The sequence below is a fragment of the Serinus canaria genome, chromosome 4 (genome assembly GCF_022539315.1).
Source record: "Serinus canaria isolate serCan28SL12 chromosome 4, serCan2020, whole genome shotgun sequence".
In the NCBI taxonomy this organism is placed as follows: Eukaryota; Metazoa; Chordata; class Aves; order Passeriformes; family Fringillidae; genus Serinus; species Serinus canaria.
In genome coordinates this window covers 27692942-27712022 of record NC_066317.1, presented here as the reverse complement: position 1 = coordinate 27712022, position 19081 = coordinate 27692942, and the positions used below count along the sequence as shown (strand labels likewise).

At 37.4% G+C, this 19081-nt stretch overlaps 1 protein-coding gene across 2 annotated transcripts in view; it reads left to right on the top strand.

The window, feature by feature from the left end:
* TNKS (tankyrase) overlaps positions 1-19081 on the top strand; it is a 129466-nt gene that overhangs the window by 81467 nt on the left and 28918 nt on the right. For both annotated transcript variants that reach the window (XM_030239523.2, XM_030239524.2), the window contains exons 6-11: positions 4142-4236; positions 7187-7253; positions 7695-7881; positions 9771-9892; positions 12360-12451; positions 12541-12619. In XM_030239523.2, coding sequence (XP_030095383.1) covers positions 4142-4236; positions 7187-7253; positions 7695-7881; positions 9771-9892; positions 12360-12451; positions 12541-12619 — 642 coding nt within the window. The remainder of the gene's footprint in view (positions 1-4141; positions 4237-7186; positions 7254-7694; positions 7882-9770; positions 9893-12359; positions 12452-12540; positions 12620-19081) is intronic.

Here is a 19081-nt window from a genome sequence, read left to right as displayed (position 1 = left end):
CAATAAGCATACAAGTATCCTTAGGTATTTTTTTGCCAAGCTTTATTTGTTTCCCCATCTGTGTAAAAGCCACCCTTACTGGTGCCTATCCCTGTGGGGACCTTCTGAGCATGAGAGTAGCCATATGTCAAGGCCAGAGCTGGCCATCAAAATCAGTTCCCTCTTTATTATGAGACTGCCCTTCCTGTGGACAATTACATGAATTTATAATTCTAAATCACTGTATATTGATGTAAATAAGATGTGAGATGAGACCTTATTTATGTAATAAGATTGTTGATTTTAATAGCCTTCGAGATGGCAAGCTGAGAATGAGAGAACCCCTAGATTAAGATTTTTATCAGATAGCATTATATAAAGATTTTGGCGGTAGAAAGCAAGAACAGGAGATATTAGTTTTAAAAACAGTTCCTGCAGCTGTTATTAATCATGCAGATAATGCATAATATAAGATGGTTACATAAGATCCATTGGTTTAAAGTTGCCCTTAAAATGTGTAATTTTAATTTGAATCTGAAATGAAACTTTCTTCTGAGGCAGGGGCAGCATTACTGTCTGAGGGCTGCTGGAGACTCTTTAGCAAGAGAAGGGAAATGGATGTTGCTTGCAGCTGTGACTCCCACGTTGCCTGTGGACAGCTTGTTGAAACAAATTTTCAGATTTTAGCAGAAGCTGCTCAGAGCCTGCAGTCCTGGAGATCCCTCAGGACCCCTTTTGTTTGATGCAGGTGAACAGGGGATGGCAGATCCAAGGCGGCTGACCTTGAACAGAGGTCATCAAATCAGCTCTTGGTAACATAGCAGTGCAAAAATACCTAAGGCTCACTGAGAACAGTATCAAATGTAGAAAATGCATTTCTTGTATTCCCAGGCAACACATTATCAAAAAGACTGCAGGCACAACCACCTCCCTTACTATAAATAGTAGGTATAAAGGTTGACAGTGATTGCCATCTTGTGTACAGTGATGTTCCTTAAAGCGCTCTCAGTACCTGCTTTGGCTCAGTTATAGCTGCCATAAAATTTTCAAATACTATGAGCATCTTGCATGATGGTCTACTTTACTTAATAAAAATGGAGTTACACTCTTTAATTATACTAGCAAGTAAGCCAGTGTGATTGGCCTGGTAACTGTGAATGTGAGTCTTGGAAGGTAAGTGTCCTCTAAGGATTTTTGTTAGTAAGTCTTGCCAAGTTTTGCAAGATATGGGAGGAGGAGTTAATTGATAGCTTTATTAAATCTGTTTTCTTAATATTAAGTCATTAATTTGATATATCTTTCAGGTGCAGTAGACATTGCTATCAATGGGTATTTAGTTTTTACTTCCCTAATGCTATATAAATAGCATGTTAATTTTAAGAATCACTCTCTACTGCCTAGTTAGCTTTTTTTTTTTTTTTGAGGGCTCATAATGTCATCTAATAAGTAGTTCATGTAGCACAATATTATCTTTTAGTTACCTAGATTCTGTAATAAGCATACAAAGTTGTAACTCCACATAAGTATTTTTACCTATTAAATCTATAGTACGGATAAATCCTCTTTCTTATGAGAAAGGAAAAGAAGTTGTTCAGAATCATGGAGACAGCATCTTCCTGCTTTCTCCTTCCTGAAGCATATGTAAGCACAGCATTTATAAGAGCCATTTAGCCAAAATAATGAGCAACTGGTTTGTGGATAAAGGGGGAGCAGTACTCCAGGTTGTCTGCTCCTGCACCTGTGTGTGTTCACTTGTCCTTGACTATCAGGTGGTCTCTCTGGTCCTCTGACTCCCTGCCTCTCCAGCACTGGGTGTTTGCAGTTGCAGAGTTCGAGCATGCTCCCTGCTGGAGATCTCAGCCCCATCTCCAGGATGGGAGCAGGAGCATCAGTTGATGCTCCTTGGAGAGGTGGCCGCAGCACTGCACACAGCTTCGCTGGAGCTGCTGTGGGCCACAAGGCAGGCACACCAAATGTCAGGTGCCTGGCTGCAGATAAATAATTCTGGTGTGCTGGACTCTGTATTTCAGGCATGGGACTAGGTTGTCTGCATGCCCTTGCTCGAGAGAAGGAGGTAGCTACCGTACTGAAAGACAGGGATATAAGTTGTCGAAAGATTTGTGTTAATGCTGATTTGCTTCATTTATGCCATTTATCGGGCAGCTATAGACTTGAAAAGCTTTGTATTTCTTCTGTAATGAAGTTATTTGCAAATGCAGATCTATTAACCCTAGAAATGCAAAGTGCACAGTCCCAGCCTGAATCATAATAGTTTTTCTTTTAATTTTAAGGAGTGAGCAAGACTCTGGGGTTATGTGTCTTTATTGAGAACATCTCTGTTAATAATGTTTCCTTTTAGCAAAGCATCATTTTGGAAGTCTGCCATCATTGTTTTAGAAGTGGCGCACAGACAAGAAAGGATGAAGTTTAATTGTAGTGAGGTTAAAGGATCCTGCAGTGTTCCAAACATTTAATGCTTGACTCCAGTTTTTCTGGAGTCTAGACCTTTGGACAGACTTCTCTGTAGTCCATTTCAAATTAATTTTAGGTTTTCTGAGTTACCTCAATTGATAAAACTGGATTTAGTAACCAACCCAAGGCAACTGTCAGAATAAATAGTGCTGAAGTATTCTGCTAGTGTCAATAGAAGCATCATCCTTATCCACATTTTCATCAGTATTTATGATATGCAGAAGAAAATCATTTTATAATAGGGGCAGATATAAAAAGAATATATTGCCTTTTAGATCAGTCTAAATTGTTAATTCACTAGCAGAAGTCTTAATAGTAATAGATCCTGAAAATGACCATGTTTGCATGGTCAAACAACTAAATGTTTCTTGTTACTGGTATTTTGTATCTTGGAAACATTCTGGGGATCATCTTCATATTAGAATGTTAGAGGTCCTTCTCTTCAGTAGAGATAATTCTGAAGATGGGTCATATGGAAACTTGTATAACAACTCCCCAAAATTTACTGAGTTTCCCAGGTGTATTTCTAAGAGATCTGAATGACCTGTGTTGTCATTTCTGATAGTACAACCTGTGTCCTCAGTGTGATACACAGAACACTTGGTCGTTGTCAAAGTGGTTACTCTTTCTGAAGCCAAGTAGCAAAGTGTTGAGACTTTAGTAAAATGTAATACAGAGTGCTCCCAAGTTATGGACATTAAATATGTGTTCTTGGAAATCCATACTGTTTATGGATGTATAGTACTTGCTTCTTTTTATCACAGATGAGACCATTTGTCTTGATTATTTTTGTTTTTTAACCTCTTGATAATAGTGAAATGTGACATCTCCCCTGGTAATACTGTATAACGATGTTTTAATGCTGACAGTAAATCTGTACTTGGCATAATACAGTGAGATATGTACGTTTTCCCATGTTTCAAGCTGCTTTATGTGTGGGGTTTTACTGTGAGAAAATTGTATCATTTGGTTGCATGCCACAAAATAAATTGCAACAAAGATCTCTTTAAAATCCTCTGCTTCTCAGCCTTGGGAAGGAGTAAACAATCATCCATTTCTGTAGGAAAGCAGTCCCCTCAGGCTGACACAGCACACAAAATTTGTTTTATAATAAAAAAGCTTTTAAAAATAAACTTCAAGGGGGATTACTGTTGTCAACTCAACTCAAAAGCTTTCAGTTAAAATTCATATGAGCTAGCCATGGAGAAAGGTCTTATTACTCTGTTATTATGCAGCAAGGTGCATGACTGATGAAGACCTGTATTTTGCAGGAAAATGCAATCTGCATACAATTTTCTTTGTCTTACCACAGCACAGTACAGAACAAATATGGGTACTTTTTTGGTGCAGAGGTGATGATGATTATTATTTTTAAAGTTAGCTTTAAATTAGCTTTTAATGTGCCTTTAGGTGGGTAAGAATACAGGCACCCCTAAGGCAATAACAACCTTTAAAGGCTGTTATTGCCTTAGGGGTGCCTGTATTCTTACCCACCTAAAGGCACATTTTTTTGGTTTGACAACAGGAGGGGCCTGCATGTGCTATGTATTTGTTAATTCAGCTAATCACAGAAGGGTACTTTACTTATCTTGGTGCAATGTATAAGAGTAACTGAGAGTATTTCAATGGCAGGAAGTACAGGACTTCAGATTGATGTGACTCCCATTCTTCATCTTCTTTTGTTTTGCAGTCCACTCCTTTACACTTAGCAGCTGGCTACAACAGAGTTCGGATAGTCCAGCTTCTGCTTCAGCATGGTGCAGATGTACACGCAAAGGACAAAGGGTATGTAAAATTAATTGATTTATTACCTGTCTGCAGTAGTGGTTTTGTATTAGTCAAGATATAGAATGATTTCTTTGGTTCATGTTGCAGCACAATCTCAGATAGTTGTCTAAGAACGTGATATTTGCTTCCAAAATCTGAGTGTGCTTCATATTAGTTGTGATTGCACTTGTTTTAAGGCTTCTTTTACACCTTTAAAATTTTTTCCAAACTTGGAGCTTTACTTCCATTTACAGACTACCCTTTAAAATTACAGACTAACAGCATTATTTTTGGATAGGCGATGGGGAGAAGATACAAGGGCTTAGTGAAAGATGTGCATTGAAAAACTTATCTATGGCCTCATTATTTTGTTTCACATAAATGCAAGTAATTCCAAGTAACATCAACAATGCTTATGTGCTCACAACTAGTGGTCATCATAGATCTATCTTCATTGAAGCTGACAGCAAAAATCAAGATACAGTAGAGGCTAAACAATTTTTGCATTAAGGGTGATAGTTATGTAAGATATCAGCAAAGTGCACAGCAGTCAGAAATCTGAAATAATACTTGCTGTGTGTTGTTATCAGCCATACATTTCTGATCTCTAAGATGATGATTTTCATGATGGTTGGACTGGAAGGCTTAGTCCTAACGTGGTAGAAATTGGGCCCCTAGTTAAAGGCATACATTTTGTATTCAGAATCCATAGAAGTAAGATATGTGTGTGTGCTGTCTCCAGCACCAAACCTGAGGCACTTCCATTTTCATTTTCTGCTAATGTTGGAAGTGATTTTAAATTTTCTTAGCTTCTTTCCTTTTTTTCCTTTCTCTTCAAAACAGTCCAAAATGTACTTAAACTCTTAAAATTTGACTAGTTGTAGCTCTTTCATCTCTCCATTTACCCCGATGGCGTTTTTTAACAGTATTGATGTTAAATGCATAATGATGTATTTTGCAAGTCAACAAACAAAAATACACCTAAAAAACCCCCACAAAAACCACAGAAAACCAAAACACACCACAAAACCCCACCCCAAAAAACAGAAAACACAACAAAACACCTTCCCCCGCCCCTCAAAAAAACCCTACAAAAATAAGCCACAAAAGTCCTACAGTAAAGCTCCCTATAATACCCATTCAGGTAGATCCGGCATTATTTAGGCAGGTTGAAGGTCTTTTGTACCTTTCCAAAATTTCAGTATCAGTTGGTAGAAAATTCCAGTGTAAATGCTGCAATGAGTTTTGAACAATTTGCTTTGAATGTATAAGAAGTAGTAAAGTTGAACTTGAACTTGGGGCTGGAGCTATAGGGGAAGGAAAGCAAACAAAGAAAGGAAAACCTTTCAATGCTTACTCTGTAGTGAGCTTTAAAACAACCCAAACATATTTAGAAACATCTAACATCCTAGTAAGCTCCCACTTTTTTTTTTTTGTGACACCACACATTTAGAATCAGTGTGGTGTTTTGTTTTACCTTGCTGTTTCTTATTTATACATAATTTATAAGTAAGTAGGCTATAAATAACTGTCACTTTTCATTTAAGGAGCTAAATTAGGCTACATTGATTTTATAGAACTCTTAAGTTCTCTTCAATGGAGTCAATTCAGAGAAAGTGCTTAGGAATTGTTCTGTATTTTCAAAAAGGTCACCACTTCTAGTCACTCCCAAAGTGAAGACCAACCAAGGAAGCAGCTCTTTCTCCCCTGGTCTTTCCTTTCCCCTACTGCTGTTGTGGTGGAAGAGGGAAGGGGACTCTGCAGAAGTGGGCAGATGCATTGCTGCAGGACTGTCTTTGCTGACAGGCCTTAAAGCCCTTAGTCCTTTGAGATGACCATCATTTTGGAAGTGGGCAGGTTTTTTGAGTGCTCTGTGTAATGGATAGTCTTTCTCTGTCTCACACATGCACTCGTAAGTTGTAATAAGAAAAATAATGATGGAAAAAACAGTCTGAAAAATTTTCCCCAAACAAATTTTCCTCTTCTGTGACAAATGTGTTGCTGCTTCTGAGAGCATCCACTTCAAAATTAAATTTATTTAATTGCTGTCTACTACTTACTGTCCTAATTATCTCTGAGTTGGTTTTGCAGTCCTGGGAATTACCCCCTGTATTTTTCATAGGTATTATGGGGTTAATGATGGTTTTCATGTATTATGTGTACTGATCTGTTGAGCCATAACTAGCCTGTCATGCTTGGCTTGAATTAAACTCATTTTGTCCTCTGCAGTAATTGCCCATCTCACATCTCATTTTCAATGCATGACTTTTATTACGTCTTGTGCTTGTGACTAAATCCCTGTTATTTACTTTGCTAGTGTCATTTTTAAGTATGGCCTGCAGTAATATAACACTACAAAAATTACAGGGACTATCTTAGAAGTATCTTGAGCAGTTAAATAGGTTGTACTGTAAAAAATGGAGGAAAATCAGGTCATTCCACAGTCTAAAGCAGCAATTTGAGTCTGCTTTCTCTGGATATTTGTACATCTTCATAAAATACCCAGGAGTTATGTTAGTGTTTTCTGGGGAGTTTTGCCTTTCACATAGCATTTTAAACAGGAGTTCCTATTTAGGCAGAAGCAGAACACTGTAGAGGAAATTGAACGTGGAATGGGACTTCCCCCCCCCAAAGTAGCTTCAAGAAAGATCACATGAAAGCCAGTTAATGCTAGTCTTAATGGTAGATTAAACATCTGTGGCCTGTTAAGGCAAAAAAAGCCCCACAACAAAAAAACCCTCCAAAAACCAAGCAACAAAATCCCAAGTTTTAATGCCTCTCTTAAGTAATGTGTTGTTTGTGGAAGTCAGGTTTTCTCATTAGTTTGTAAATCCTAATTTTTAAATGCTTAACTACTTGAATATTTCAACTTTAATTTGATCTTTTCATCTCAGTAGGGAGAAAATTGTTCCTCCCTTAAAAATGCCACTTTAACAGAATTTGTCATTTGCCTTCTTTTTCCCTGCAGTGGTCTTGTGCCTCTTCATAACGCATGTTCTTATGGACACTATGAGGTCACAGAGCTGCTGCTTAAGGTAAGCAGAAGGATGGGAGGTAATTACTGTTGATTTAGATGTGTTAGATGAGATATGAGCTGTTTGTATCAGAGCTGAATAGTAAGATTATTTTTTTTCCTGATAGTAACAGGTTTCAAACATCATATTGTCATTTCAGAAGCCTGCAACTGTAGGTCTTTGGAACAGTATATGTGTTTTTTTCTTTATCTAATTTATTTGGACTGATAGTAGAGTTGAATCTTTCTGTTCAAAAATTAGCTCACATAAAAATTCCAGTTATTTTTCACAGATTCAACGGTACTTTTGTGTATGCTGGTATTTTTAATTAACTTTTATGTTTGTGTGTGTTGATACATGAGTGATTTGAACCAATTTTTTGTAATAAAATGAAAAATTATAAGCTTTTTTAGTTGTTGAATTTGATGTCTTCCTAATCCAAGACTTTTTTTGCTGTGCTAGCATGGTGCCTGTGTGAATGCTATGGACCTGTGGCAGTTCACCCCGTTGCACGAGGCTGCTTCCAAGAACCGCGTGGAGGTCTGCTCGCTCCTGCTGAGCCACGGCGCCGATCCCACCTTGGTCAACTGCCACGGCAAGAGCGCGGTTGACATGGCTCCAACGCCTGAGCTCAGGGAGAGACTGACCTGTGAGTGCTTCCAGACTGCAAACACTTGTTGGTGGGTGGAAAGGGATGCTTTCCTTCCAGGCCACCTTCCTCAAGCTTCAGAAGTGCATGCAAGGCAGCAGAGTTGCTGCAGCTGTACCATGTGCTTTGAAGACTCAGTGACTTTTTCTATTTAAAGTCCAGTTCAGTCACACACGAGCCTCGATATTGCATTTAGGAGGCTCTGTATTGCATTTAGAAACTTACAGAAGGTTAGGTAACTTTGATGTGCAACCTTGGAGATGGAAATTTCATCACCTTCTTTTGTAGTAATCTTTATGCTGTTTACAAACCAATATTTCATCTCTAATTTTAATTTTGTATGCCTTTGCTTTTCCTCTTTGGGGGATTTGTTTCCTGACTCTTCTAAAGTGTAAAAGATAATTAAATGAGACATGTATTTGGAAACAGAGAATTATGAAGTTAGAGAAAATTTCTTAAGAATTAGAATCTCAATTATAAATAAGTTTTTGGTTTTGTCTCCCACCTTTCCAGTATATCAGAAGCCCCTTGACACTAATAATGTGATCCTGCACCACTCACAATCACAGCTAGTCAGGTTTTAGTGTAGTCACTGTTCTTTGCAGGGGATGATGGTGAGATCATGTGCAGTAGAAAACTTTGGTGTAGAAGAAAAGAGGAGTGCATTAGTATCTTTTAGGTACTTTTCTACTCTGAGTCCAGGGCTATAGCTTCTGGCTCTGAGGAGGGTTCATTTAGCATTTATTTAAATTACAAGCAAAAAAAAAAAAATCAGTTTAAACTTCAGTGTATTTCTGTGTTTAGAATTCCTCAAGAGCAATGAGGGAAGATACATGTCCATTAATATCCACTGAAATTTGTAAAAAAATGTGAAAATTAAATCAAATTTGACAATATCTTGATGGGATAGCTTGTATTTGCATCCCAAGATATCATGTTTTATGTTCTTGAGTTGTTTTTACTTTTACTTTGGGAATAAAAATACATTATATTTGTTATTTCAAAATTTGTTTGCACTTGTGCTTTAAGTAGTGCTTTGCTTACAAAGAAATTTAAACCAGACATTAAAACAAGAAAGAGAAGAAAGCCCCTCATTATCAAACTTAGGATTTCAAGCTTGCTTATGAAACAAAAATATTTATATTTTTACTGAAATAAAAGTATTTTTTTCCTAGTTCTCTGGGTCAGATTTAATTTTTGCTAACCTGCCTTTCGTCTGAACATTTTGAGAGAAATACTCCTTTTCAAATTCAAAATTATTTAAAACTCAAATGAACTAGTTGCTGAGCTAAACAAGATTTGGAAATAGCAAAATTAGTGATCTGTACTTGCAAAGATATACCTGCTGTCAAAACTTGTTTCGTCTTTGGAGCAGACTGGCTTCAAATGCTCAGCTAGTTAGCTTTCTTTAAGACAAATAGTTGAGTATTTTATTGGTTTTGTTGTTATTGTTGTTTTTTATGATTTTATAGAAGTTATATATATACTTAAGCTTTACAGTGAATTCATTGTCATGTAAATACAGTACAGTTTTTGACAAACAACTGTAATGCTTTATTTTCTTAAGAATAGCTCATAGCATTGTGCTTATTTGAACACAGACATGGGTAATGTAGAGGTCACATATGCATTTAATGTCAGGTGGTTGGAGGATAAAAGGGGGAAAAGCTATAAGGATTTAACTCAAGGAATAACGTCCCCTATCCTTTAGCATATCCCTTTGGTTTCAGCAAAGCTTCTTTCATGTTCCATGTCCCAGGTCAGCTGCCACCCAAAGACATGCAGAAGCACTCCTCTTTCCTCTTAACTGAGTATAGTTGTCTTTCTGCAATAACATTTATAAATGTGACATTTTGCTGAATATTAAATGTGTCTTTTTCCTCTCACAGATGAATTCAAAGGACATTCTCTACTGCAAGCAGCCAGAGAAGCAGACCTAGCCAAAGTGAAAAAGACACTTGCTTTGGAGATCATTAATTTTAAGCAGCCACAGTCGCATGAGACTGCACTGGTGAGATTGTGCAGTCAATCCATTTGTTTCATGATAAATGTGCTGGGAGCCTGGAGTCAAGGAGTTTTATTTCTACACTTGGAAATACATTCATCATCTGAGATAGAGAATTTGGCACTGAACACTTTCTATGCTTAAATAAAATCACCACTACAGAAAAAATAGAATATCATTTATTTTATCACTGTTTTGCTTTCTTCTGGTAGATTACAGAACCTCTCCAGCCACTCTTCACTTTTTCATTTTTCACTTCTCTTGCATTTTTTCCTATAAACCTCTTTTTTTGTTGGACTGTTGCCATGGTTTTTTATGGGGTTAAATTTTATTTCTGTAGCCCAGTGGTTTCCTTCATGTTTTATGTGAGCAAACTTGGATTACAAATTTTCTTCATAGGATGCATAAAATTGTGATGAAAACAGGTGTATATCACAGGGTCTTACAAGTTTGGAATAGTACTGACAATACCACATTAGCTGTAGAAACAGGGTTCTTTTGAGACTTTCCTGGCATTATCCTGCTCTTATTTAATTGTTTAAAGAAGCAGTGGAAGCAAAGAACACAGCCAGTGTCTCAGATGTAGTGAAAACTTTGAAGCTGAGACTGATGGTATTATTAAAACCACTATAGTTATGATTTTTTATTCCAGTGGAACATTTTCTTCCCAGTGGCAGGTCTCAGCTGCAGGTATGCAACTGCATATTTAGTGTTGGAAACACTGTGACTGTGATCAGAACATTGTGTGTTGGGTACCAAGCATCCATATGCTCTGTTTCCTCTGTGGAGGACTCAGCATCCTCGCCTGAAGTTAGAATCAAGATAGAGAAGAGAGATTTATAGGCTGAATATGAAGGCGGTATGAAATTTGGGATGATGTTATCCTTTTCTTTCTAAGTGTATCAGCTGCTGCTATGCAGCATCTCTTTAGCTGTGTAATGATCACTTCATAGTCCTCTGATGTTCTTTGCTCTTTTCTGCCTGCTGATTCTGCAGAGACAGCTGGACCAAATGGAATATTTTAGGTCTATTGATGTATTTGGTTCACTGTTCATTAAGTGCTTGACTGTGATTTTTCAGTTTTTGGCTGCTATACATGAGCTTTCCAAATCATCACCAGTCCAAATGAAAGGACTTAGCTTCCAGGATCAGATGAGGTTATGTGTAATCTAACTGAGCTATGTCTGCCCTAAGCATGATAATGTTTCCATGGGCCACTGGTGTCTCTGCTGTATTGGCCAAAACGCCAAAGCAAGCACCTGATGAGGTTTTAGTGTTGCTTTGATGTTTGGCAATATTTCAGCATTTGTGTGTTTTAGGACTTGTTTATCATATAGGCAGGAAATAGAGACAGAATATCATCTGCAAAGCCTTAAAAACGCTGCCTCACTTCACAGCAAAAGTTGATCTTAATGTTTATTTACAAAGCTTGCCTTTGCAAAATTTGGATGTACCCTGCTGATTAACAACAGTGTGGAAGCTTGAGTGAAAGTTACTTCATAATGAAGGCTGAAACTGGACAAAAGATCATTATTGGTACTAGTGCTACCTATTAGCATTGGGTTTGGGGTCTGTCTCATTGTAAACATTATTGTTTTGCTGTTGGGTAGTTAGAGAACTCTTCCAGGAGACTTTCTGCCTTTTACAGGGTACTGGTTTAAAATATGGGTAAAGATATAAACAGAAAAATCCAAAAGTTTCTCCTATTTCTCATAGTCTGCTGTCTTGAGGTGTCCAAACTTGAAATAAGCATTTCTGGACTTGATTTTAAAGCTGGGTATTTAATCTTATCTGGAACCATGCTGGTAATTCCAGTCTTCAGGAATGCATTGATAGGGCCACTGTTGAGAATCCAACAGATGCCAGCCACATTTAGGACAATAGTTACACCTAGCAAAGGGCTGTGTGGTCCCACAAGTCATTGAGAAGCCCTGTGTTGAAGGCTGTATCTTTCTCATAGTGTGGCAAGAAAGATACTCTAAGAGAAATATTGCCTGTTGGTTTATTACATAATCTGTAGTTGGGTGCATGACACAAATGGCCATTAACAGGGTCAGTACAGATTAGAACAGAGGAAGAGGCAAAGTGACATTCAAGTCCTGTCAATTTGACAACTGCAGCAGAATCCTTACAGACCCCTTTGGAGACTCTCTGTAAAAAGTTGGGCTGTTTCAAACTCTTTGTCTTTCCCTTCTTTGTTCATTATGTGTCAGCTTTGTCCTGCTAGCTGGTTAATGTAGTTGGGACCATACTGCTTTTTTCCTAAGTGACAAATAGCTTTAAAATTAAAATTGTTTTCCTGAGTAGAATAATTTAGCATTGATCACTAACCTGTATTTTGTTCAGTATGATGAATTCTGTTTGTAAATTTAGTCTGTTTTTAGCAGAATAATTAAGGGATGAATTAATGTTTCTCTAAAGTTCTTTATTGTCTATGTATTTGAAATGTGCTTTATATTTACTTTTTTTGCAGCACTGTGCTGTTGCTGCCGTGCATCCGAAGAGGAAACAAGTTACAGAACTATTGCTCAGGAAAGGAGCAAATGTAAACGAGAAAAACAAAGAGTAGGTTTCTGAAATGTTTCAGTTTTCCAAAGGCTTCTGTCATACTAGAAATGTAAAAAACTAACGCATCACTTTTTTCCCCCTTCTAGTTTCATGACACCTTTACATGTTGCAGCTGAAAAAGCTCATAATGATGTCATGGAAGTTCTGCATAAACATGGAGCAAAGGTAAATATACTTGCATGTATTTTATTTAAGACAAAGGGCAAGAAGAAGGGCTGTGTTGATTATATACACCACATAAGTTTTTGTGATAGTTGCTGCTTTTTATTCTGTATGCCTTGTGCTTCTTGTGTTAACCTTGAAGCATGTTTTATCTGAAATAAGTACAGGATCCTCAGGAATCCCATTTGGAAAGTACTTCTCTCCAAGTAACTGAATAAAGGTTTTTTAGTATTTTAAAATACTCATTTTTAATGAATCTTGATATAATTTCTAATAAATATGGTTATCTAGGTGCCTCAAGTTACTTTATCGTGTTGGCTTGAAAGTATCCAGTGGCTGAGGGTACTGACACTGAGTTTAGTGTCCTAATGTTGAGTATTCCTTAGCCCTTGCTTGCTTCTTATTTTCAGGCTGAGATTGTTTTGCTGTGTCCTTTAGCTATTAATAGGTGCCGACCTAAGCAATTTGTGAGCTTGTGAACACATTGTTCAGCAAGTTATTAAAGGCAGAGGAAGATATAACTAACTTTGTTTAGAATGTGGTTTAACCATCTTTCAAAAGTGTTTTGGAATGATCTTTCTACAAGTTTAGCAGCAAACTTAGTATTCATGGTGATGATATACATCGCTACTTAATTTTCTCAGAAACTCTTCCTGATGGATACTTTCTTTGCCTTAGCTAAAATATAAAAGATCTCCTTGGTTTTGCTTTGAATGGGGCTCAGATTACTCTTTTTAACTCTTCCTCTCCATTCAGGTAGCTAGAAGTGAAGAACTCATTGTTACAAATTATTACCTGTTGTATATGTTATTGCCTGTAATAGTGATCAAGTGTCACTTCCTGTGATAGAAGGTATGAGCAATGTCGTTGTATACACAGTCAAGTGTTTTTAGTTTGAAACAATGAATTTTAATTTATAAGCCTGTATGAGAGCTCTGCCAGATTTTTTATTCACTTCCAGAGTACTTTAATGAATCATAAAATAGCTTAACAGCAGAGTTGATTGTGTTTGAGAGTCCTACTGTGCTGGTGACTATTAAGTTTTGCCTAAGGGGGAAAGCAAGGCCAAAGTTCTTGATTATAATCATTAAAATAGCTGGTTATTATTTTCCCAGATTCAGTCTTAGTAGTATACCTGTGAAATGGAAGTAAAAAAAATCATTTTTCCATTGGAATAGATACCTGGTAACTTTTATGGATCTGCCTTTGCACAGGAATTCAGTACTGATGGTATTTGGGTAGGCACTGAAGTGGACATGCTGGAGTTTCAGATGTACTGATACCAAAGTACTACATGCTCTGAAATACAAGGAGCTTCTGTGTGCTGCTACTGTCCTCTCCTTATTTAAATTAGTGCTCCCTTGAAAATCTATCTCAGTTTTAGTCAGGTTAAGGAGTAAGCTCAAAGATGGCATCCTTACTAGAGTGGACCCATTTTGTTTTCTCAGTAGCACATCCTGATGATAACTTGTAATTCTTTTATCTTCTGAAGCAGAGGTTCCTAAATTGTGATCCATGAGTCACTTGTGGACTGATTAATGGGCTGAGTGGTGCACAGTTATCTACAGAATGAGGCTGAGTGGTGTGTTCTGTCTTTTATTCCATCAACAGTATGCAAATAGAGGTACATAGCAATCATTAAACCTCCTTCTTCATTCATATCCCATATCCTATGTTATTCTGAGGATAGGCCATTCACATTTATGATCTAGCAGAGCACTTAAGTGCATGGCAGGAGACTAATCAAAGTTAATATTAAGTGCATATTTCCATAGTGCAGTGGATCAGTGTCCAAAGTTTCTTAGCTGTAAAACAGTAAATAACACACCCATAATTTTCAATGAGGGGTAGATCATGAAGGCTTTACGAGGCACTTTGAAGTTCCCAGATGGGATATGCTCAAGAATATTAGTAAGTTAACTAGGCGTATTTAATCACTCTAAAATGTTTGTCTTGCTTGTATATTATAATTTGACCTCTTGCTCTTGCTTTGACTGTAGACATTTGGTTCATCAGATACTCTTGACACTGGGATTTCTTTGTTTCTGACTCTTGTGACATGGCAGCTTTCGTTCCTGAAGCATAATACGAGTTTTGATGGTTTTCTTCTGTTGTGTGTTTGGAAGTTTTTCCTTCATGTTTTCTCTTTTTGTGTCTTGAATTTTAGGTATTTCATAAGATGTAATCAGATATATTAAGCTCTTTGATCATGTCTGGTTGTATTTTTTACAAGAGAGGGTTCTCATGAGCTGGTGAATCTAGTCTCCTTGCCATAGCAGCCTCCCAGTGAAGCTCCATTTGTTCTTTGAACTCCACCCTCCCGATTTTTTAATACCTCTCTTCTTATTTGATGCTTCTTTCAGTGAGGTATTTGCATTGAACAAACTAATTCTTCTTAGCCTTTGTTTTGGTAGGCTAAAAGCCTCAAACCCCTAATCTTCCCTTATTAGGGAATGTTTCCTTTCCTATTCATCCTTATAAGCCCTTCTCTTTACTAGCACCAGAGGAAATCTTGGAGTTCAGGCAACAAGAATAGAATTTATTCCACCACTGCTTTCCATGACGGCACTTCTGTACCTCTGTTCTAAGTGCCTGATTCATACTGGGATCATATTTGCCTTTTTAATAGGCATCAGACAGTAGTAGTCAGATCCTTCCTGTAATCTTGCAGTGCACAGAGAATCTTGGTTTTGCTAATATTTATATTTGTGCCCTTCAGCACAATTCTTCTGTGCCAGCATCATTAATGCAAATAGTAAAGCAAAATTATCCCACAACTACCCACCAAGCAGCTTTCCCTTTTTCAAAATATTTAGTTTTTCCATCAAACTCTATTTTTTCAATATAAAGTAAAAATTTCCACTGTGATCGCTTACAAAATGCTTACTGAAGTGTGTATGGATGATATCTACCATGTAGGGCTTTTTCACTTTGCAGCCTTTTCTTTTGTCAAAATAGAGGTACTGTTAAAGCCAGCTTTAATCCCCCTTCTGGAAACCACTGCTGATTACTGAGAGAGTAACAATTTGAAAAAGATGTGTAATTCAAAGAAAGAAGAACTTTCTCCTTCTGAAATACTATGACAAAAGGCAGACAGCTGATCCACAAAATAACCAGCAATAATAGCTGTAGGAGACAAAGTCATATAAAGTTCTGTAGATAGAAGATAATTTAGGATTGATTTAGCATTTTATAGGAAATTGTTCTGTTTTCATGAAGAGCAGCTGTGTCAGCAAAAGTGAGTTCACATACAGTAGAGTATGCATATGTAGCCTTTTTTTTTGTTCTGTGGAAAGGACTAAAGCGTGATAAAGACTGCTTTAGGGAATTTGGGATGGTTTGTGGTCTTGGAGCTGGATTTAATTATCCATTATGTTATCACTTGTAAATTTGCTGTTTGAAGTATGTTAGGTGATAATAAACAGTGAAGGACTGCTTTAATAACATGTGCTTGATCGAGTCTTATTTTACAGAAAGAACATCTGAGAACATCGATCTCTTCACTCTGGTGACCAGTGACAGAACCTGAGGGAACAGCATGAAGTTGTGTCAGGGGAGGTTTAGGTTGGATATCAGGAAAATGTTCTTCACCCAGAGGGTGGGTGGGCACTGGAATAGGTTCCCCAGGGAAGTGGTCACAGCTCCAAGGCTGACAGAATTCAGTAAGTGTTTGGGCAGTGCTCTCAGGAACATAGTGTGGCTCTTGGGGTGTCCTGTCCCCACAGGACCCATCGATGATCCTGATGGTTCCCTTCCAACTCAGGGTATTCTGTGATTCTGGGATTTGTGTTGGCAAGAATTAACCTACTGGCAAGCAATTAACCATAAAATGCTTATTTTAGTGTGTCTTGGTGGCCCTTATTGACAGGACAGACTAGGTTCCTAAATTGAAGTGTGAAGAAGTCCTTGTGCACATTAGTTGTACATCAGCATGTTGTGTCTTATCAACACACATTCCATGGAAGATGTTTTCATTAGCTTGGTACTTGAGTTTGCAGAAGTTGACTGTCAATTTAAAGAACAGATGAGAAACCTTGGGATTTCTTAGAATTTTCTTCAAGAATGTTGATCATAAATATTTGTGGTTTTAAATGCCAGTTTTTACTTGTTTGCCTGCCCTGTTTGTGTGAGACAGCATTTCACACCACTGCTTATTTGATGTGGAATATTCTCAAAGTACCGTATGAAAAATCTTCAAAGAATCCTCAAACATAAACAATTTTTATCAGACCCTTATTCAAATCTTCAAATGCCATGATGGTATCTTTGAAGATTATCAAAATCTTTAATTTAAAAAATAATTTGAAAGTGGTGAATTAGTGAAAAGTGTGTTTCATCCTGTTGTTGTATTTCTAGATAGTTGAATATTTCATATGACTAAGTTGTTGTCCAGATTTATAGACAGATGGGAAATTAATGTGTTCAAAATGAGACTCAGCTTTCTAGCAGGGCAGAAGTAAAGGATTAGAGTGTGTTCTGATCTGGAAGGATTGTTGGAAAGTAAGACCTGCAAGCATGCAAATTCACTGGTATCTTGGGCAAGTGCAGAGATGATGATGAATGCCCTTTAATTATGATATGCCTCTCTTCAGCAAGAGAAAATGAGCCTTTTTAAGGTCATGTCAGAGAGATAGTGTCCCTATTCATGATGGTAGCAGAAATTAATTCAGTCTGCTCTGCTGGGAGGATCTTGCTTTATGCATCTTTGCATAATGCAGTTATTTCTGTGCATTTGAGAGTAGCATGTTGCCATCCTTTCATGATCATGGATTTGCAAATGTTCACCATCTATCTAGACCCACACAACAAACTGAAATGTTTTTGAATAACCTTGTTATGTAACACATTCACTTCCAACATTTCGGGGAGAGGTATGATTTTCTTAAGGAACAGTAAGAATTGAAAAATTAAGTTGCCTTTTGGAAATGTAGCAGATTCTAGGCTATGATGGTTAACAGCATAAAAACCTTTGTGGTCTGTTGAGATTGTCTGTTTCAGCTTTTCACACTGCTTAGACATCCAAACATCCTGACCTTAAGATTAAGCTTTTATGCAGAAGATGTAACTGTGGAACATCTGACTGGATCCTATAAGAACTTTCAGAGTGAAACTGACCTTTTTTTTTCCTCTTTTTTTCTGCTGTTTGAAATTGTCACCAATGCTGCTTTACTCCTATGTTTATTGTTGGACAATGTCCTGGTTTAGGGCCAATTTTGGAGGAGACCTCTGTGCTTCTTCTCTCCCCCCCTTTGCTCTTGGAACCAATCTTAAAGTTGCAAAACTTATTTCTGGGCTAAACTAATGAATGGGGATACAAGCACCATTAAGTCACCCCAGGACAGACAACAGGACACAAGACATACTGCAAGCTTGTCTTCAGAATTAGTGCAGGAGGAGAGCAGTTAGAGCACTTGCATTGCAGGGAAGGATACTCTGATATGGAACTGCTGGCAGAGCACAAGTTTCACATGTGATTTTTAGAATGTACATTTTTTAGAAAGATTTCACAGAGAAAATCACAGTTCTTGGAAGCTGTTCCTTTTTGTGCTCATGTTTGTAGTGTCAAGGAGCAGGAGGGATATTTAGGGCATTTGATCTTGATAGAAAGCTGATATGATTATGAAGTGTTGCAAAAAATGTTTCCTGTACAGATCTGAGCTGTTGAGCTGCCACAAGTGCCTGGCAGCCAGGGGATATATTGCTGTAACTGTGTACACTGTTCCAAGAGAGCAGCAGTGAGGGAAGGGCAAATCTCAGTAGTGTCTGATGATATGTGACCATTTCCATTTCTCTACTGTGTCTGTTCAGGATGGAGAAAAGGAAATTAAGGGAGAGAGAGGAAAGAACAGAAGGAAGTCTGCATTGGGTAATACTGAATAGGACTGTATTTTTCTCTGAAACCACTTATTTAAAAACTCTTTTCAATTGATAACTATGTTCTGCTTTTACATTGCATTTTGAGCAATGGAATGACTGCTTCCATGCTAAAAGGTGAAGAAATTAGATCCAGAGCCAGTGCACTGTGGAATAAAGCTGTCAAACCTGTCATTTTTAACTCCTTGCAGAAAACTTGTCGGTAAGATAATTCAGAGCTAAGCCTTTGAATTTCAGACTGCTTATAAAGGGGACCAAATTGATATTTATCTTTTTTTTAATAAGTGCAGCTTTAACAATCTGGCTAATCAGGACACAGTTAAAGCAGTACACCTTGCATATTTCACATTTTGTCAAACAGAGTTTAGACTTAGCTTTGAATTTGAAACTGCACACGATTTTGGACCTGATATTGAACATTGTTTAACCAAGGCATATGTCTTACCAGGTCTAATTTTTATGAGACTTTAATCTCCATTTTGTATTTCAATTTGCTGTGCTTAAGTTGATTTTCATTTGGAAGCAAGTCCTCTTGCTTTAAGCCTTATTGGAGTATATTCTTTTGTTGATTTTAGAGAAGTGGTGCATTAT